The sequence below is a fragment of the Syngnathoides biaculeatus genome, chromosome 16 (assembly GCF_019802595.1).
Source record: "Syngnathoides biaculeatus isolate LvHL_M chromosome 16, ASM1980259v1, whole genome shotgun sequence".
NCBI classification, from domain to species: Eukaryota; Metazoa; Chordata; class Actinopteri; order Syngnathiformes; family Syngnathidae; genus Syngnathoides; species Syngnathoides biaculeatus.
Genome location: NC_084655.1, coordinates 10,835,280 through 10,857,107, shown reverse-complemented (window position 1 = coordinate 10,857,107; position 21,828 = coordinate 10,835,280). Strand labels below are relative to the sequence as shown.

The following is a 21,828-nucleotide window of genomic DNA, read 5'->3' as shown; positions in this document are numbered from 1 at the left end:
TACTGTACGCTCCCATCCTGTAGTCAATTGTTGTCCTTTATGAACAATCTGTTCATAATAGTTCATAAAAGATACTAAAGTATCACATTGCAGTAATTACTGGATTCTGTTTGGTATTGCTTCAGTCTCAAAAAGTCTTAAGGTTCAAACATCCAGTGTCACACTTACAAAAGTAGTAGCTTTTAAGAGCAATGATGACTCCCAGGGAGTCATTATACACCCAGAGGAGCAATTTTTTTTCCCCCCTTAGAGTGTAAGTATAGCATACAGGCACGATAAAATACCCATATAGAGATACTGTATCTTGCATCATGATCTGTTGTTGTACAGAATCAATACAGCAGCATTAAATATTGATATCGTTGGTGTCAACACAACTGATACCGGTGACAGCTATAAATGGATTAATTTAGTGTCCAATAATAAACTGTATTAAGGTAGCGTAGACGTGCAAAGATGCTTGTTTTGTAAGCATGGACACAGTTAGTTCAATGAGTGACTCATCCTTCTGTTTGACAAGAAAGTAGACTCAAAGTTACTTTTACGTACGTACAAAGGGCAACTTAATGTGTGTCTGAATAAGTTTTCCATCAGCAAGACGAATAATGATAGCCATGACTTTTTATGCGGCTCTTGCAGTGATACTTTACTCGACTTTCTCCCTCTTACTTGACGTGAGCGCAGTGAGGTAGACTCAAACCTAGACAGACTATTCAACGGGGTCTAAAGTTTGGTCCAGTTTGAGAAAGTGCACTTTTTTTCAAGATCGAACATATAAGGTTCCACAATAGCTTACTTATTCTTTATTGTTTTTTGGCACGGCTCCATCAGGGTAGCTGCAGCAGTGGCTTGGTACCAAAATGTTGAAGCAACAACTTGCTACTTTAAAAGTTTTGTGGAGAGAGGATTCAATTTATTTTGTTTTTGATTCAACGTTGAGGGTCATCTTGCACCAGTTTACTGTGAATCCTTCTTCTTAGTTGAATTCATTTGTAGCTCACACTATCAAACTCACTTTTTTTTTTTAGTCGTGTTGTGTAAAGATAGAGCTGCTGATTTGCAGCTTCTGTACATCGGTATAACTGTCAATGAATTTGAGAAATGAGAAATTAAACCATATGAACAGCTTGAACAAATAACATTGCTTGTCTATTTGGGCCTGTTTGTGCTTTGAATTCTTTTAATCTCTGCACATCATGGCACAAATGATTAGAAAAGTACGGCATTTTGCTATTTTAGTATTAGCATTCCACAGGCCATGCAGAAAATGTCTTCTTTAATAGTTTTGACAGTCCGACAGTTTGAAATATGTGCTACTGACTCCTGGGTGAATTTCAACAAAACCCTCATTCAGTGCACAGATACCAGGGGTTATCTTTCAAAACTGTATTGAACTATACAGTTGACCTTGGTGGAAAACAAACTAAAGCTATGTTTCTACCAGGAAGTGCGGTTCATTTTTGTCTGCCATGTTGTGATTGAGATCAGTAAATACAAGGGGTGGACCAGGAAATGCTTTGAATCAAAAATCTGTTTTTGAGTTCAAATATGAGTTCATCGGTATAAGGACTAATGAATTGGATTGGAAAGGACTCAATGTATCTCGAATCAACTGATTCATCCATCCATTTTCTTAGCCGCCTGTCCTCACAAGGTTTGCAGGGAATGCTGGAGCCTATCCCAGCTGTCAACAGGCAGGAGGGGGTGTACACCCTGAACTGGTTGCCAGCCAATCACAGGGCACATCGAGACAAACAGTCGCACTCACAATCACACCTAGGGGCAATTTAGAGTGTCCAATTAATGTTGAATGTTTTTGGGATGTGGGAGGAAACCGCAGTGCCCGGAGAAAACCCACGCAGGCACGGGGAGAACATGCAAACTCCACAGAGGCGGGTCCGGGATTGAACCCGGGACCTCTGAACTGTGAGGCTAATTCTTTCCAGCTGATCCACCGTGCCGCCCAAATCAACTAATCGCTCAGTCAAAAAGTTAAAAATCTGATGTTGGAGAAAGAGCTGCATCTCCTTCTTTTTCCCTCTCCCGCTCTCTGAAAAGTTAGCTTGCGGTGCGAGTTTGTGAGGGAAAATGTAAGGAGGAATTGCTGACTTGGACAGGATTCACAATGCCCCACCAAATTTAAAGTCCAAAATATGGAAGTAATTTGGACTTTATGTGAAAAATATAATTGAATCCAACCGCATCGAATCATAATCATATTGAATCACAATAAATGGATTCAATCAACTTGAAAATGTACCGTCCTTGAATCATATCACGTTCCATGTTTCAACATAGGTATCAAATCATCTTTTATTGGAGAGATAGAACGACATTTTGTTGCATTTGGTTCTTATATTCATTTTTTTCACAGAACGGAGTGTTCTATGTCAAGCAGACAGACAGCAGAGTGTCTAGTGCTGTAAAATTAAACCGCACACCAATGAAATGGTTCTGAAAGGTTACAAGTTATGGGTTGAGTATTTTGTGGTCCTCTACTGTACAGTGGCTGAAACCATTGTACAAGCACGTAAATGGAAAAAATACTTGGACTTCTCTGCGTCAAATGAAAGTATCATTTCACAATTAATACACATTCTCAATCAGGTATCCTTGTCTTTCTTACAGTTCATGGTTTGAAGTGTGAATTGTCTGGCGCTCAATTTGAGACCAGGCGCGAGTTGTCCAGCCATGGCCGGTCACACATGAGGCCGCGGGAATTCAATGTTTTCGAGTGTGATGCTGCATCCGTTGACCACCTCTGCCAAAGTGCCAAGGAGCGTACCCTAGACGTCCAATTAAGGTCACCTCACATGGAGCCTCACTTAGCCAAGAGTTCCTCTCTGTTTGACTCGGAGAACCACAAGGACAAAGAACACGACGAAGAAGGAGAGGACTTGGATGAGAAGCCCATACCCCTTTCTATATTGACCAAAGCAGTTAAAGGACTGCCATCACCTTCCTGTTCTACACCTACTCCTTCCCCTGGTCACTCTCCGATTGTAGCTCATGCATGCTCTCCATCTTCAGTAGTGAGGAAAGCCCCTATTTCCTCTTTACTCCCAGCGTCTTCCCCCTTGCGCTCCGCAGAGCACAAGACCGGGGGGATGAAAAGCTCGACTTCTAACCACTTAACTTCCACCACCATCTCAGCATCCAAACCAATCTGGGCCCCACATGAAAATGATGCTCCTCTCAACCTCAGTGAGTGTCTGATTTGTCTATTTTTTTTTTTTTTTTTCAAATGAACAGGATGTTTCTTAATCAGCATTTCTCTTTTTCAATGTGTTTCTAAATATGCAGCCCTTGAGGTGGAGCCCAGCAAGGACATAGTTTGTCAGCTGTGCGGTGCCTGGTTTGAGACTCGCAAAGGCTTGTCCAGCCATGCGCGGGCCCACCTGCGGCACTTTGGGGTGGAGTACTCTGAATCTAAAGGCTCTCCTATCACCCTCCTGAATCAGCTCATGGAATCTGAGGACTTCAAGCACAAAAACAGTGAATTCCAGCTTGACACTGAATCCCGAGGTATTCCTAACATGCTGTCCTCCCCAAAGAAGGCAACGCTCCCTTCTTCCTCTCCATCCCTACTGTATAAGGTGACAACAGCGGGAGGCGGGTCAAACTCCAAAGCTACCTCTCCCTCATCTTTTGGCCCGCCGGCCAAGCGTCTCAAATCATCTTCCATGCAAGTCTTCCGCCTGAGCAGTGGCGAGCTCATGGCCCTTGCACACAGTGAGTTTTGTCATTAGATCACTGGAATAACCAAAAATGTGCAACAATATGAAAAATAATACAATATTCTGTTTGCTTTTCTAATTGATCAGGTGAACCTACAAAGGAAATAGGCTGTGAATTCTGTGGGGAATTTTTTGAGAACCGCAAGGGACTGTCCAGCCATGCTCGCTCCCATCTGCGTCAAATGGGTATTACTGAGTGGTCGGTCAACGGGTCCCCAATCGACACCCTAAGAGAAATTATCTCAAGACGGGGGTTGCCTTGCGCCCGTCCTCTAAAACCTCGCAAAACTCCCCCTCCAATCTCTTCTGGGCACCCTCAATCCCCTCTCTCGACCTGCTCTTCGCCATCTGCCCTCCCAAGCCGCCTACCCTTCCCCTGTTCCTCTAGTCCTCCTCAGCCCCCAAGTTCTAAGTCAAACTCAACTCCAATGTCCTCCAGTGGGCTGATCCTTAAGCTAAAACCTGAACCAATGCAGCTGGAGGTCACGGCTCCTGAAGCCATGGGCAGTTCTGGAGGTTTCTCAGATGATCCTCTCAGCTCCAGCTGGCACGTCTCTGACAGTGCGTTACCCCTCAACTTGGGTAAGCTTTGTCAAATAAGCTTTTATTGATGCTTCAGGGGATACACATGACTACATGACTATCTTTTCTAACTATCTCTCTGGTTTCACCACAGCCATGTCTCGTGAGGCGGCGCCTACAAGAGATATTCGCTGTGAGTTCTGTGGGGAGTATTTTGAGAACCGCAAGGGACTTTCCAGCCATGCTCGATCCCACCTGCGCCAAATGGGCGTTACTGAGTGGACGGTTAATGGGTCGCCCATTGACACGCTGAGGGAGATTATGCACAAGAGAGGTGTAAGTGTGTCCTCTCATTCTGAGAGAGTGAAGAAGGAGGATGCCAAAAGTCCATCATGGGGTAACACAACCAAAAGTTCAGACGGTTTGTGTATGTCTGGCTTCCAGTCATCGAAACTGTATAAATCCCCTCTTAGTATGCTGTCATCAGGGTCCAGGCTTTCTAAGCAAGGCCCAAGTTCCGTGGGCCCGTTATCCATCCCAAGCTCACCGAAGATTGTCAGAATCTCCCCACTAGGAAAACAGTCAGAAGAAGCAGAGCCCATGGATACTTCCAACACAGTACAGCATCAACGTACGACTTTTTCACCACTGTCACACAACTTCCCATTGAGAAAAAAACCTTCCCCTGACAAGCACGTCCGTAAGGGTAAGTGATAAAATTCTCTCCTGCATTTTGAAACTTTTATGTTGAGATGGCCTTTATTCTCAAAGTGCTCCCCTTCCCCCTGTCCTGTATTTTCAGATCCCAGCTGTGAGCTGTGTGGGTTCTACTTTGAGAACCGCAAGGCACTAGCGAGCCATGCAAGAGCCCACCTCAGGCAGTTTGGGGTGACCGAGTGGTGTGTAAACGGATCCCCCATTGAGACACTGAGTGCATGGATTCACAGCAGGCCACAGAAGGTTTTGGAAATGCACCGTAGCTACATGCAGAGTAGCCGCCCCACCTCCAAAAGGGTAAGTACAGGGTGCCTGGTTTATTCTTGTTAGTCCAGTAGCTCAGCCGACCCAATGCTTTAATCAGTAAGCTTAGCTCTTTGGCTTTATGGCATTTATCTTTTACCTTTGACACTCCAGTCGACTGCGAGCTATAAAGGAAAAAAAAAAATCCAGACGAAACACCAAACTAAGCTGCTCATATCATAACCCACTGGAAGTGCTCACCTGATGTACTGAATTGGTTCCCTGTCTCTAAACAGGCGTCAAACGCTTGCAGATCCAACATGTCTTAGCTGGTGATTTGACAGGTGTTGTGTGTCTAGGAATACTTAAGATGTGTTGTCTATCATCTTTGAGTTTTAATGTAGATTCAGTGTCTTTACATTGTGCAAACATCACTGCAGAGACAGATGCCAGCACAAGTGAGCGATTGACTTGATAGTTACCATAGAAACCAGGGTGCCTTGGAGCTTATGTTTCATCTTCACATAAATTATGGTGTGCGGCTGATTGAAGAAAATGTTTTTCTTCCCTCCTGAATTAGTTTCTGGTGCATTTGCGTCACTGTCACACCTTTTGCCTGAGCTGTAGCTTGTGATGTGACACATACAGAATGGATTACCTTAGAGATGTCATTGTGTTTTAAATAGATTGAGTCAGACTCCCACAGTGTTTCAGATATAACTGTTATGAATGAATGAAATGAACACATTGTAATTGAATGAATGAATTAATTGTGCAGTGAAGAAAATAAGTAGTTGAACCCCCTGCTATATTGCAAGTTCTCCCACTTAGAAATCATGGAGGGGTCTGAATTTTTCATTTTAGGTGCACGCCCACTGTGAGAGAGATAATCTAAAAAGAAAAATCCAGAAATCACAATGTATGATTTATTAACGATTTATTTGTGTGATACAGCTCCAAAGAAGTATTTGAACACCTGTCTATCAGCTATAATTCTGACCCTCAAAGACCTGTTAGTCCGCCTTTATAAGTCCACCTCCACTCCATGTATTATCCTAAATCAGATGGACCTGTGTGAGGTCGTTAGCTGCATAAAGACACCTGTCCACCCCATACAATCACTAAGATTCAAACTTGTAACATGGCCAAGACCAAAGAGCTGTCCAAAGACACAAGAGACAAAATTGTACAACTCCACACAGTTGGAAAGGGCTCCACAGAAACTGCCGAGCAGCTTCGTGAAAAAAGGTCCACTTTGGGGCAATCATTAGAAAATGCAATAACCTAAACCGTCATGGTCAATCTCAATCGGAGTGTAGCCCCATGCAAAATATCACCTCATGGGGTCTCACTGATCGATACAAAGGTGAGGAATCACCCCAGGACTACACGACAGAACTTGGTCAATGACCTGAAAAGACCTGGGACCACCGTTTCCAAGGTGACTGTTGGTAATGCACTCAGACATCATGATTTCAAATCATACATGGCATGGAAGGTTCACCTGCTTAAACCAGCACATGTCAAGGCCCTTTTTAAAGGCCAAGTGTCATCCCTATAAACATTCTATAATAGATATTGTAATGAAAAATACATATAGCATTCAATATCCATACAAAAATATAAATGTGAGTGGAGAGCGCGTCATCCATGCGCAAAGTTGCAGAAGTGTCATTCTACGATATCTAAGTGGTCGCCATATTGGCTGCATCCTCCATCCGTGACGTCACCCGGACATTCGCCGATGAAAACACGCCGTGCACCCTAACTATGGGAGACAAACGCGCCCCTTCTGACACGGACGCTCTTTTCGAAAAGGAGAACACCACACAACTGAGTGAAGTTGCCGGGGCAATATTGCACTATTGTTTCGTGCTATATTCAGATGATATGCGATCACGGCCAAACCGCATCCCCGTCCGATCCACTTCCGCGGGGCAGACGAGCCATTGCGGCTCATCGCAGCTGGCCGGTGTGGCTTATGATGAAGCCGAGCTGTGCTGCTTTAGGGGGTTGTTCATAGACGCCGCAGTAAGCGATGAACAACACCGTCGAGCCGGGGAGCTTTACTGCGCGCACGCAACTGAGTGAGGCATTCTTGACTGGGTTCTTCAGAGCCGCCGCCGTCCGCGAGCCCGAAGCGCAGCCTTCGCTGGCGAAGCGACCCAGCAGCCCGACGCCGTCCGACGCGCACATCGACATATTTCGTATGCGGATCTTTTGTTACGTTACGGGAGACCGATTACGTGGTCCGCCCCAAACTATTATTTTTTTTCAGTAGCTGTATACACACCTACCTGTGATTTGGAACCTACGAAGCTCTTGTCCTGTGCACCTGTGCAATCCATTTTTCATGACGAACCGGGTCTCTTGCAAACTTATGAAGGCTAAATCCATTCTCCCGAGTGTTCAAGCAATGTCTAGCAATGCAATGAGCTGGCATTTTGGCTAACACGAAGGAACAACGAGCTACCTTCCTGGAGGTAAAACTAATGGAAACAAACGAGTCCACTTGGGGGCGCCTCTTTCTTTTACGTCACTTCCTGCTTCTTCTCGAAAAACAAATCCCTCGAGAGGATTTTCATGGCGGGAGTTACAAAAAGCTGTATACGTCAAAAACATGTTTTGTGGTGAAAAAACTCATGAGCCCATATTGGCTGACGTTTTTTTATTAATAACATACTAAAAATCATGACAAATTTCATGACAGTAGCCCTTTAAGTTTGCCAATGACCATTTGGATGATACAGAGGAGTCATGGGATAAAGTTTAGTGGTCAGATGAGACCAAAATGCAACATTTTGGTCATAATAACGTAATAACCGTGTTTGGAGGAAGACAAATGATGTGTTCCATCCCAAGAACACCATGCCGACTGTGAAGCATGGGGGTGGTAGCATCATGCTTTGGGCGTGTTTTTCTGCACATGGGACAGGACGACTGTACTGTATTAAGGAGAGGATGACCGCGGCCATGTATTGTGAGATTTTGGGGAACAACCTCTTTCCCTCACTCAGAGCATTGAAGATGGGTCGTGGCTGAGTCTTTCAACATGACAATGACCCAAAGCACGCACCCAGGAAAACCAAGGAGTGGCTCTGTAAGAACCATATCAAGGTTCTGCCGTGGCCTAGCCACTCTCCACACCTAAACCCAATAAAAAATCTTTGGAAGGCGCTGAAACTCTGTGTTTCTCATCGACAGCCCAGAAACCTGTCTGATCTAGAGAAGATGTGTGTGGAGGAGTGGGCCAAACTCTTTCCTGCAGTGTGTGCAAACCTGGTGAACAACTACAGGAAACATTTGACCTCTATAATTGCAAACAAAGGCTACTGTACCAAACATTAACATTGGTTTTCTCAGGCGTTCAAATACTTATTTGCAGGTGTATCACACAAATAAATGGTTAAAAAAAACATACATTGTGATGTCTGGATTTTCCTTTTTAGATTCTCTCTCTCGCAGTGGACATGCACCTACGATGAAAATTTCAGGCCCCTCCATGATTTCTAAGTGGGAGAACTTGAAATATAGCAGGGTGTTTAAATACTTATTTTCTTCACTGTATATGTACCATACATATATGGTGGCACAATGGCGCAGCCGTAGAACTTTGGCCTCACAGTTCTGAGGACCAGGATTCAAATCTGGCCCTGCCTGTGTGGAGTTTGCATGTTCTCCCCGTGCATGTGTGAGTTTTCTCCGGGCAGTCCGGTTTCCTCCCACATCCCAAAAACATCCATTAATTGGACACTATGAATTGCCCCTAGGTGTGATTGTGAGCGCGACTGTTATCTGTCTCCATGTGCCCCGCGATTGGCTGGCAACCAGTTCAAGGTGTACCCTGCCCCCTGCCCGTATACTGCTGGGAGAGGCTCACTCCCGCGACTCTTGTGAGGATAATCGGCTTTAGAAAGTGGATGGATTTCATCCAAATCAGAATGTTTTGGACTCCTGTTTGGCTTACAGTGTCGTACGAGTCAAATGAATGTTGCCTGGAGGAAGTCTTAGTGGATGTAGCTCCATTGCTCACAAGTGACCTAATGTTGTTGTTTGCTAAATTGCAACCTACTTGGGACTAAATCAAAAGCATAATGGACTTCATTTTGCCTCAGTTGCTCCAAGAGAAAGAAAGGTTCTGAAAGAATCAACATTTATCCTGATCCCTGTTCAGGAGGTATCTGTAATACTGTATATCAAGTCCCTCCTTTTGATGTGGCATTGCAGATGCTGTACTCTTAGCCCCTCCCGGATGACTAAGCGTCTCAATCTTTCTCTTCGAATGAGTCCAGACATGCTACAGAGAAAATTCATTTCCAATGCTTCTTTCTGGGACATCCTTGTCATTACTACAGATTTCAAAGTTACATGCTAGGATAGGAGCCTGTAAATCAAGAGGTTCGCCTTTTGGCTTAGCTTTTTGTTTCCCATGACAGACGGGTACACCCTCGGCTTCTCTGCAGATTTCGCTTTTTTGAGGGGGGCGGAGGGGTGATGTTTCACTTCTACCAACACAGAAACAACGTCCTGTGTGGATCAGTCACTGTGCGGCAGCATCTCTCGCCCCACCCCACTACACATGTGCCTTGCTGCAGTATTATGACCGCTATCCCAAAGAAAGATTGATCCAAAGTTGATGAAAAAATTACCCTGTCAGCTCAGAACTCAACCAAACTGTGCTGATTGTTAGAAATATGATAAAGTGTCATTCTCCTTCTTTTTTTATTTTTTTTCATTTTATTTTATTTTTTTTTTGAGCAAGTAAATGCACCACTTAGATTGCCAGGTACAGCGATCAGGACCAATAGTCAAATACAGTAGTGTAGTGGACTTAAGGGTTCTTCCAACAAAAAAAATGAGACAGAGGTTTTATTCCAAAAAAGTATATACTTAAAAGTATTGTAAGGCAATGTAATTGTTAGGTTTATCACCTAACTTGCTGGAATAGTTGCACACATAGGAGGACGTGAGAGACCGACCAGTTACAGTCTCCAAACAGGGTCTGAACCAGCCTCTCACGTACTCATTTTTTATTAGAAAACACACAAGGTCAAAAGGAGGGGTGAGCAGATGAAATGAACAAAGGTACAGTTTTGGTGATGATGTGGCACATTCTTTGGTTATGATGGAGTTGTCCTTGGCCGCTTGTAGGAAGATACTGTTGCATCTGTGTGTAGGAGCTCGTCCTGTCAACAAGACTCTCTTCGAAGCAAGGATGATACTTTGGCTTTGTTGCAAGTCCATAATAAATATATTAACGATAACTCTAACATTTCCCCCCTGTTTATCTTTGTTTTTGATACTTTAGCTTTGTTGCAAGTCCATAATAAATATATTAATGATGACTCTAACAGTAATATTATACAAAGTTCGAGGATTAACACTGTGCTTAAATATAGGAATAAGAAGACAAAAAAAGGATTTAAAAAAAACTGTACTAAAATGATACTTACCGTTCAGGGTCAGTTGAAGGTCTGTCTGATTTGTCCAACAGAGCATTATTATCTGTAATTATGCCCAAAAAAACCTCCCAACTGGGAATAGGTTTTTTTTTTTTTTTTTTTTTTTTTTTTGCCCTGTTATAAATACTAACCTGGTGGACCCAGGACCTTCCCTCAAAAACATAATGATCAAGATTGTTCCAGGGCCTACATCAACTTTTTATTTCCTGAATAAGGGACTCACAGTCGGTCAACTTCCTTTCCAGCTAGCATAATCTTTTCCAGGCACGATGTGGCGGTGGATTCCCTCATGGATTCCCCTCACTGTCCAGTCCCGCATGTTTTTTTTTCACATGCAAGACTCTATGCTAGTGAAAAGGCACAGTGGTTGACATTCATACAACCAATAGAATTCTACTGCCCCCTCCTTGTTTCCCACCATGCAGGGTTACTTTCAATTCAATAAGATACTTGCTGTCTTTCCTAAATGTACTCACGATTTTTTGGTATTTTGAGTAGTCAAGGAATGTAATTGGAAAAACCTGGATGTAATTTTTAAAAAAAAAAAAAAAAAAAAAACAAACATAAATGTGGATTCTCTGGAACGACATTTCTTGTTTATAGTTAATGTGATAACCATTCCCACATACCAAGAAGAAAGAAGAAGAGATACAGGTTATTCTCCATTGTAGGCCATTGTTTATTTAGTTGTGCACATTTTCATACACTGTGAGATTTCTTGATGGTTTAGACTTCACTGGAGTGTTGATGTCACAGTATTGTCTCAAGTGATTCAGCTGATATTATTGTTATATACTGTATGTACTGTGGAATGCTTAGTGTACAGAATTGAACTAGTTATTGCAGGGGATAAATTAGGTGTAGATTCAAACACCATTCAAACCAAATGAAAATGTTCAGCCAAACCATGTACACTACTCATCTATCTTAATGCTGATATATATGCAATATGCCATAGATAAGCTACAGTGAAGAAAATAAGTATTTGAACATCCTGATATATTGCAAGTTCTCCCACTCAGAAATCATGCAGGGGTCGGAAATTTTTATCGTAGGTGCATGTCTGCTGTGAGAGAGATAATCTAAAAAGAGAAATCCAGAAATCACGATGTATGATTTTTTTTTAACAATTTATTTGTGTGATACAGCTGCAAAGAAGTATTTGAACACCTGACTATCAGCTAGAATTCTGACCCTCAAAGACCCGTTAGTCCGCTTTTAAAAGTCCACCTCCACTCCATGGATCTTCCCGAATCAGATGCACCTGTGTGAGGTCGTTAGCTGCATAAAGACACCTGTCCACCCCATACAATCAGTCAGACTCAAACTTGTAACATGGCCAAGACCAAAGAGCTGTCCAAAGACACCAGAGACAAAATTGTACAACTCCACACGGCTGGAAAGGGCTATGGAGAAATTGCCAAGCAGCTTGGAGAAAAAAGGTCCACTGTTGGAGCAATCGTTAGAAAATGGAAAAAGCTAAATGTGACTGTCAATCTCAATCGGAGTGGAGCCCCACGCAAGATATCACCTCGTGGGGTCTCAATGATCCTCAGAAAGGTGAGGAATCAGCCCATGACTACACTACAGGAATTTGTCAGTGACCTGAAAAGACCTGGGACCACCGTTTCCAAGGTGACTGTTGGTAATACACTCAGACGTCATGGCTTGAAATCATGCATGGCACGGAAGGTTCCCCTGCTTAAACCAGCAGATATCAAGGCCAGTCTTAAAGTGTATCTAATGTGTAATTTCTAACGAAAGTTATCTTATCTAGATGAAAATATAAATTCAACTGTTCCATAAAATGCATATTCTCTTCAATGTTTTTACCAAAAAATATATGTGTTTATGAATTAAAGTCGGCAAACTTTGACCCAGTTTCTCTTACCTGCAATACAAGTCATTTAGTGAGCGGACCTCTGACGTCATAAAATCTGGGATGGGCTGTTTTGGAAGCTGGGGATCTTTTTTATTCACGCTGAAGAAAAAATCCATTCATTTTGAGAATTCCTCACTGATTGTAAACTGAAACCAATACTTAAAAATGGTGAAGACGTGTGTGGTTCAGTATCAATGTTCAATGTATCATGTCCATAAACTGCTGATTAGCTAAATTTCTTCCTCTCATCTTATAGAAGAGCAGCTCACCTCTCCCTGCATCGACGGATTCCGATCACAGCTTCCCTTTCTCCTCACAAAAGGCCTCCTCTTCATCATCTTCGTCCTCATCCCAATGGTCTTCAGCTTTAGCGGTGAACCTGGTGCGCCCGCTGAGCCGGGATCTAAGTCAGCGCTCTTTCAAGGCTTCAGAGGATGAAGCGGGTCCTACCCCTCGGGGCCCTAACATCAGGCCTTACAGCAGCAGTCCCAGCCCCTCGCAGCTTTTCAGTAGCCTCCCACTTCAAGCACAGGTGGCACGCAGTGAACTCAATGTTCGTCTGCCAAGAGGTACAGGATGATTTCTTTCATTTTGATTGCATGTTTGATAGCCTATGATGTTGCCCCCCCCCCTTTTTTTTTTTTTTAAACACAGCACAAAATACCACATTTGCCTTTTATACAAACACCAGTGAAGGTGGCATTTTGCTGTAAGTCCATGCACTTACTCTATAGAGCAAAACAGCATCATTTACTCAGATAAATAGATTTATGGGTGGCACGGTGGCTCAGCTGGTAAAGTGTTGACCTCACAGTTCCGGGGACCCGGGTTCGATCACGGACCCACTTGTGTGGAGTTTGCTTGTTCTCCCCGTGGGTGCGTGGGTTTTCTCCGGGGACTCCGGTTTCTTCCCACATCCCAAAAAAATGCTACATTAATTGGACCCTCTAAATTGCCCCTAGGTGTGATTGTGAGGTTGGCTGTCTGTTTCTATGTGCCCTCTGATTGGCTGGCAGCCGGTTCAGGCTGGGATAGGCTCACGACCCTCGTGAGGATGAGCGACTAAGAAAATGGATGGATACAGTGCAATTGTCCATGTAGAAAGTATCCAATTCGTTCAGTCAGTAATATTAGTAGTATTAGTCAGTAGTATTAGTTTGTTTGCAAACTAGAGTGATGGAGAGTGCTTAACCAGCAGTCTAAAAGTGATTTTATTTATTTTTTTTCTGGTTTTCTACACACCATTTCATAGAATATTCTTTCACCAGTATTATTAGGTAAACCTACGCAATCTGATGAGATCTATGACAAGAATTTTATTAAAAGAGTTGGCAGGTGTTTGCTACATTTTGGCCTTCTCATCTTTGTAAAAACAACTACACTATAAAGGAGTTTGTATTGCTGAGAGATAATAAAAAAATCCTAGTCCTGAAATATTAACCAAATGCAACTTCTAATGCTCCCTCGTGTGTTTTACCGTGGCATGCATGAACAATAATTGTGTCAACTGTTTTTCTGCATTATGAGTCATTGCTCTTTTACTTACGCAAATAGATGTGTAGCTAAAATTACCAACACAGTCCCAGTGTTTGTTTTAAGTTACCTGGGGTGTTGTGGGGAAAAAGATATGAATACATCCATCCATTATCCAAGCCGTTTATCCTCACAAGGGTAACGGGAGAGCCAGAGCCTATCCCAGCTAGCTTCGAGCAAAAGGCAGACTACGCCCTGAACTGGCCGGATAAAAAACACTTTTTACAATAAATCAAATTTGTCTTCAAGGGTATAGGAAGTAAAGATTCCTAACTTTATTGACAGTACCCATTAACAACAATATAATATAATTAAGTTTCTCAGTTAAATTTCAGAATCAGATTCTATATGACAGGATTACAGAAAAACATCTTCATTCATAAACTTTTTTTTCTTCAGTCTCAGAATTGCTTTGAAGCCACACCCACCTGCATGCATTATGCATCCCTCCATAATATTGAAATATAGAAAATACTAAAACTATAGTACTATTGTAATACTGATGTTTGTTTTATTTAACATTCAGTTTTTCTTATGGGTAGTAGCGAGTTAAAGGGCATCTTGAAAATGCTGTTTGCATATTTATTTGTCAAATGAAATGGACATTATTTGCGTATGACACACTTTGTATACTACAAATGACCCAAAATAATCCTCACCATTCATCTCAATAACTAACTAACTAAACAAAATTTCCATAGAAAATCAGGCTACTGTTGCTCACTCAACACAAAATTGTATATTTTTTTTTTTTACGCTGTTGTGGCAATTATTTTTTTTATGTCATAATGGTTTATCTATTTTGTTTTTAAAACAAGTGTTATTAATAAGTGTACCCTTCTCAAAGGTTTTGAGCGTCGACCCCTTAAGCACCCATCCTGCGTCGAGGGAACTGAGAGGGACAGCGGCCCCCCAAAGCCCTTGCGCACAAGCACAGTCCCTGCTTTAGTGCCAAAGCCACCCGCCTACCCCCTGGTTAAGCTGGTGGGCAAGTTCTACAACCTGAAGTGCCGGTGAGTGGAAAAACCCAGTTGGAGAATCTTATCGCCAAGGCTCTAACAGCCGTTATTTCTTGGGAGTGAAAGTTTAGACATGCCTCCTGCGCTAAATAGGTAGACTTGGCAGTCTCCCCCCCCCAACCACCACCACCACCAATTTAAATGGGCTCTCGTGATGTTACTCAGAGTGGTTTGTGCTAGCGTGAAAAGGTGAACACATAAAACTGCTCTGTCAAATTGTCAACACTTGGTGTAGTTCACACCGTCCGTCCATCCAATCCCCCCAACACCCCCCCCCCTCCGGCCAGGGGACAACATGCTAATTCTACACAGGAAGGCCGAGCTGAGATTCAAACCCACAACCGCACGGCTTTGAAGCAAATTGCTAACCACTACGTCGCCATGTTGCTGGTTCAGATCAGGTCGAGCAAAATATGAATTGTAAACTGACCAAAGACACGCACTGACACGCCAGCACAAGGGTTTGTAATTTCCTATAGATGACACAAGATGGCAGCAAAAGATTTTGAAATGAGCTGACGTGGAGCTCATTTCAAAAGATTTCTTTGATGCAACGCTACCTCCAGATGGCCTGAGAACCAAAACAGCAAATAGGTGATTTTTTTTTTTTTTTTTTTTTTAATTGAACGAGCATTTGTGATGTAACTTTTTTTCCTGCTTTGATCAAAACGAGATTATCAACTCATTAGTGTGAACGTCATGTGATATTTTCCCGGGTCACCTAAATCCTTTTGCTCTCTCAGATTCTGCGAGGTGGAGTTCCACGGTCCGCTCTCGGTGCAAGAGGACTGGATCAGGCACCTCCAGCAACACATCCTCAAGATGAACTACAGCAAGCCTGTCGAATCCAAAGCAGCCTGTGCTGAAGTTACGGCCGACGATCCGGCCCCAGTCCACCGGGCCCCTGCCGCAGGCACCTCCTCAACGATCTCCCTCAACCCCACCGTGACTTGCGCCATCGCTGCCAACAACCGCTCGTCTGAGCCTCCAGCAGAACTTGTTCCTAGTGTCACCGAGATAGTCAAGCTGTCAGAGGAATTGCTTGCCCCAGCTCCCATTCCCCTTCCTGCCCAGGTCATGTAAACTCATCTCTCATTACCTTGCTCCCGGTCCCCCCTTCTTTTATTATTTTCCTGATTTTCCAGTTTCTTTTAGTCCATCTGTCTGTTTCCTTTGGAGAGAACACTCTCCTTCAATATTTGGTGTAGGCCAAAGAGCCCTCTGAGCCCTAAGCACCTTTTGAAGCAGCTTTTTAGACTGTTACAAAGTCTTGTTACCATGGGAACGAAACTCTCCTGGCTTAAGGGCGATTTGCAGCCAAGGTTGTCTGGAGAGATGAACTACTGTTATGCCTTGTTTATATCGAATGTCCAGGTGTTGACGTGGACCATTACTGTACCCCAGCACCCATTTATCGGGTGGCTTAAGAGTGTAACGTACCTCTTATCGCACTCCGGCTCTCTTATTCTTATACACACTTTGTGCCACCAGGATGGTCAGAACCATTTCTACCAGCACGCTCTCAGCGGAGAGCATGCTGGCAGCACTGGGGTCTCACTCTAAAGTCCTGACTGAAACTAGAGAGAGATTTCTTAATCCAGCGAGTCTTGCAATGGAGACGTTAAACACACCTTAACACTTAGTGTTAAAACATACACGGCACTTTTGACATGGACACTGAGCACTTATGAAAATAATTTGATTGGGTGAAATTGTGAATAATGTATCTTTGTTTAGAGGAGTAAGAAGTGGAAGCACACCCAAAAAGGGAAATCAACTCAATATAAAACTGACCCCAAACTATAGATTTTGCTTGAATGTAGCATAAAGCACTTGTTCATACCTTTTTGTTTTATATACACAAATTTATTACTCAAAAATATGTCCCATGTTATACCACTGATATTCCACTGCTGCTGTGCAGATTATCATTATGCCCCTGTAGATTTGGGGACTTTATTAAAAAAAAAAATCCTTTCAATGTTTCACATTTTTAAAGTTAACCCTTCATTCAGAGTGTTACTGTCTTCTTCTTGCCTTTTTTAATATAACCCAAATCATTATTTATTTATTATGCGCCTGAATGTGGCAAGCTAGCTCATTGTAAAAGATTAGGTAGAATTTTAGATTGTTTGGTAAACCGTACTCTTACACGAGTGCAGTGTGTGCGTGCGTGTGTGTATACATACACTGACCAGCCACAACGTTAGGTACAGTACACTTGCACAATCTACTGAGAGCCAACACAAAACCCTAATAGTGATAATACTCTATTTTGAATGACACTAACATTTGTAGATTGAAATGTTGTCACACTACATTTGCTGATGAGCTGCATATAATATTTTGAATCTCGTTTACTTTAGCTAATCAAGATAGACCGAATATTCGAGGCAACTCTCAGTATGATGCAGTACGACTTCATAGGTATAACCTCACCTATGAGAGACCAAATTAGGGAAAAAAACATTTTCAGACTTTTGTTGTTATTGTTTTTTTAGCAAATTGTGATAGAAAAGTATTTGGTCACCTGCAACCCAGCAGGATTTCTGCCTCTCATAGTCCTGTAACTTCTTCAAGAGGCTTCTCTGTCCTCCACTCGTTACCTGTATTAATGACACGTGTTTGAACTCATTCTCAGTATAAAAGACACCTTCCCACAACTCCAAACTCCACTATGGCACTTGACCAAAGAGCTGTCAAAGGAGACCGATACCAAAATTGTAGACATGTCCCAGGCTGGGAAGACTGAATCTGCACCTTAGTATGAAAAAAAAAACAACTGTAGGAGAAATTATTAGAAAAGGAAAGCCATACAAGACTGCTAATAAATTCCTTCGAGATCTCACTGCGCAGGGTTAGAATGATCACAATAACTGTGAGCAAAAATCCCAGAACCATGTGGGGGGGTGGACCAAAATAACAGGCTACCATCAGTAACACATTACACGTAAGGGACTCAAATCTTGCACAAGCAGACGTCTCCCCCTGCTTAAGCCAGTGCATGTCTAGGCTGGTCTGAAGTTTGCGCGAGAGCAGTTGGATCATCCGAAAGAGGATTTGGGAGAATGTCACATGGTCTAAATAGAATTTTTGGGGGATAAAAACTGAACTTGTCATGTTTGGAGCAGAAAAAATGTGGAGTTGCATCCAAAGAACAGCACACCTACTGTCAAGCATGGGTGTGGAGATATGCTTTGATGCTGTTTTTCTGCAATGGGAGCAGGATGGCTGATCTGTGTAAAGGAAAGAATAATCGTGGCCATGTCTCATGAGAGTTTGAGTGAAAACCTCTTTCCATCAGCAATGACATTGAAGATGAAACATGGCTGGGTCTTTCAGCATGACAATAGTCCCAAACACACAACCTCGACAGTAAAGAAGCATTTCAACTTCCTGGACTGATCTAGCCAGTCTCCAGAGATGAAGCCCATACAAAATCTTTAGAGGGAGTTGAAAGTCTGTTGGCCAGCAACAGTCCCAAAACATTACTGCTCTGGAGGAGAAATGGGCCAAAATATCAGCAACTAAGGGTATACTGGGAAGTATTGAGATTAACTTATTAACTTATGTAATTGACCAAATACTGATTACTATAATTTGATAGAGTCCTTAAAAAGGGTGGCACGGTGTCTCAACTGGTAAAGCGTTAGCCTCACAGTTCTGAGGACCTGGGTACGATCCCGGCCCTGCCTGTGTGGACTTTGCATGTTCTCCCCGTGCCTGTATGGGTTTTCTCCGGGTACTCCGGTTTCCTCCCACATCCCAAAAACACACAACATTAATTGGACACACTAAATTTCCCCTAGGTGTGATTATGAGTGCAGCTGTTTGTCTCGATGTGCCCTGCGATTGACTGGCAACCAGTTCAGGGTGTACCCTGCCTCCAGCTGGGATAGGCTCCAGCACTCCTCGCGACCCTCGTGAGGATAAGTGGCAAAGAAAATGGATGGATGGATGGATGGATGGGTGGATGGATGGATGGATTCTTTAAAAATCCCGTAATTTTCTGGTGATTTGTTTTTCCTTATTTTGTCTCTCAGAGGTGAATTGCTCTGATGAAAATTGTTTTCATCATTTTAACTGGGAGAACATACATAATAGGTGGCTGACTTAATGCTGCTATGCCTGTGTACGTGTTTATGCGTGTGTGTATACAACACACACACACACACACATTTGCTAAAGCTCTTTTATTGGCTCTCCTTGGATTGTACAGCTGTTTACAATGCTGTGGCCAGTTTGTGTACATTTTTTTTAAAAATGTGCTTTTGTTTTTAATGAGAAAAAGACAAGTAAAACTGCTCGATAGGACATCTTTGTTACTTACGTGGCCTCCTGATTGTATGTCGTGTGATCAGGACGTACAGTATATGCATTGGCGTTTGGGTGTGCCAAAGAGTCTGTTTACTTCCTTTTCTTGCCTCTGTAAAAGCTGTTTACATTGGACCTGAAGACGGAAGAAGTATTAGTTTGACGGGTCTCCTCACCGATTAATGGACTGAACAGCGGTGACCCAAATCGTACTTACACGCAGCCTCCCGCTTCTTCGTTTGAAGGACGCAGCCTCCTCGCTATTCACCCTGGGCTTCATGTTAACAGGAGATGATTCCAGTTCAAACATGAACATAAACCAAACTTCATTCCAAGCCGGGCCTCTGGAGAACTCTTAGCTCACAGTCCAAACAGAAAATCGTCCAACTTCGGGCTGTGGTCCTTCAAGGTTGCTTCAGTGTGCTTATATCAACGCAAAAACTGAAGCATAAACACAAGTCAGCCGACACTTTTTAAAGTTTGTTCCAGTGTTGCCCATGCTAAACATGACTGTTGGCTTCAAACCTTCCCCTTACCTGTGTACGGAATATAGATACACACTATATAACTCCATGTACTTAAGAAGCTGTTAGCAGTTTTACACTGAACAAAAATACAAAGGCAACACTTTTCTTTTTCTCCCATTTTTCACAAATTGAACTTTTAAAACCGTTTGAGTTCAACTTGTGAAAAAGCTGAGAAAAAAAGTGTTGGGTTTTTTGTTCCTTATTTTAGCCAAGTAGTTGAAAAAAGAAGTGATGTAACTTCCTTTATTGTGATTTAATTTCAGGCTCTAATTCTATGTATATTCTTTCCCTGTGCATTTTCTGTACTTGCAGTCCTGCAAAGTGAATCTTAGAACATTTCTAAATTTTTAATCCGTTAGTTGCAGCAACTTTTGGTGCTGGTCAGAATGTCTCTGTGTGACTGAAGGGGAGGAAAACTTTTATTTTTTATTGTACCGTGGATCAAAGCAACCACAGAAGCTTTTAAATGGGACTACTTTGCACTCTTGCGTCACTGTATGAGCCTTAGTGTTCCCCTTTAAAAAAAAAAAATACAAAAAGATGTGTACAAAGAGACGACAGTGACAGCAGAAGCTGAAAAGATGTTTGACAGAAAACAACTTTAGTGTACAGTTTTAGGTGACACAACTCCAGAACAAAACAATAAATGTGATTTCCGTTTCAATTAATTTATGACTTTTCTATATTTGGGTGATGTCTGTGTACACTAGGGGGCGACAAAACATTGTCTTTGCTTCGTCAGTATTGTCCATCCATCTTATTGCCTGAGCCGCTTATCCCCACAAGGGTCGCGGGAGCTCTGAAGCCTATCCCAACTATCTTTGGGCAGGTTCCGAGCCAATCACCGTCATTTGTATTGTAAATTCAGAAAACATTTGACTTAACTGGAATGAAGCAGGAAAATGTTCGATTAAAACTCTGGTCACTGTAGAGCATATTATGTAAATAGTTAGCAGCGGACACTCCGTTTATTTAGCCTAATCTGCTGACACACCTTCCAATAATATGGTACGCAATAGCCCCATTCTGATCAAAGTCAGATGATCAACTTTCTCTAAAAGATGATTCTCCATTGCTGTGGGGTGTGTTGTTGTTGTTTTTTCTCCCCTTAATCTGCCCTCTGCAAAAAAAAAACAAAAAAAAACACACACACACAAAAAGCAAAAGCCGGAGCTCAGTATTTGCAGCCGCAACACTTAAGTGTGGTCAACATCGAATTCGGCCCAGGCACAATTTGAAACGGATCGACGGCCAATTACCTTCCTGCAGTCCGGATGCCCTGTGGTACCGCAATGCATCTCACTGCAGGTCAGTCACAGGAAGCAATAATGCCTGTGAATCCATTTGACCTGCGCTTGTGCAAATGGGACAGACAATAGATGAAGTTATCAAGACGAGCCCATTAAGGAATGGTTTTGCATGTGGAGACCGCAGGCCACTTCCGTTGCATCATCCTTTTTGGCTGAGTACTAAGTTGTTTTATATATCACTATATTTCACCAGTGGGCGGCACGAAAGATCAGCTGGTAAAGCATTGGCATCACAGTTCCGAAGTTCAATCCCAGCCGCGCATGTGTGGAGTTTGCATGTTCTCCCCGTGCCTTCGAGGGTTTTCTCCGGGCACTCCGGTTTCCCCCCACATCCCAAAAACATGTGATATTAATTGGCCCCTAGGTGTGATTGTGAGTGCGGCTGTTTGTCTCTATGTGCCCTGCGATTGACTGGCAACCAGTTCAGGGTGTACCCTGCCTCCTGCCCGTTGACAGCTGGGATAGGCTCCAGAACTCCCTGCGACCCTTATGAGGATAAGCGGCAAAGAAAATGGATGGCTATTTTACTAGTGATGACATGAGGTTGTCCGCAGAAGTTACT

General features: G+C 42.9%; 1 protein-coding gene across 3 annotated transcripts in view; it reads left to right on the top strand.

Annotated features, from left to right (window-relative positions):
* The window catches only part of wizb (WIZ zinc finger b), a 33,935-nt gene extending 13,354 nt beyond the window's left edge, over nt 1–20,581 (top strand). For all 3 annotated transcript variants that reach the window (XM_061845734.1, XM_061845733.1, XM_061845732.1), the window contains 8 exons: nt 2,629–3,204; nt 3,304–3,732; nt 3,825–4,319; nt 4,414–4,965; nt 5,062–5,273; nt 12,820–13,132; nt 14,944–15,109; nt 15,859–20,581. In XM_061845734.1, coding sequence (XP_061701718.1) covers nt 2,629–3,204; nt 3,304–3,732; nt 3,825–4,319; nt 4,414–4,965; nt 5,062–5,273; nt 12,820–13,132; nt 14,944–15,109; nt 15,859–16,198 — 3,083 coding nt within the window. In that variant the 3' untranslated portion in view covers nt 16,199–20,581. The remainder of the gene's footprint in view (nt 1–2,628; nt 3,205–3,303; nt 3,733–3,824; nt 4,320–4,413; nt 4,966–5,061; nt 5,274–12,819; nt 13,133–14,943; nt 15,110–15,858) is intronic.
* Nucleotides 20,582–21,828: the final 1,247 nt, after the last annotated feature.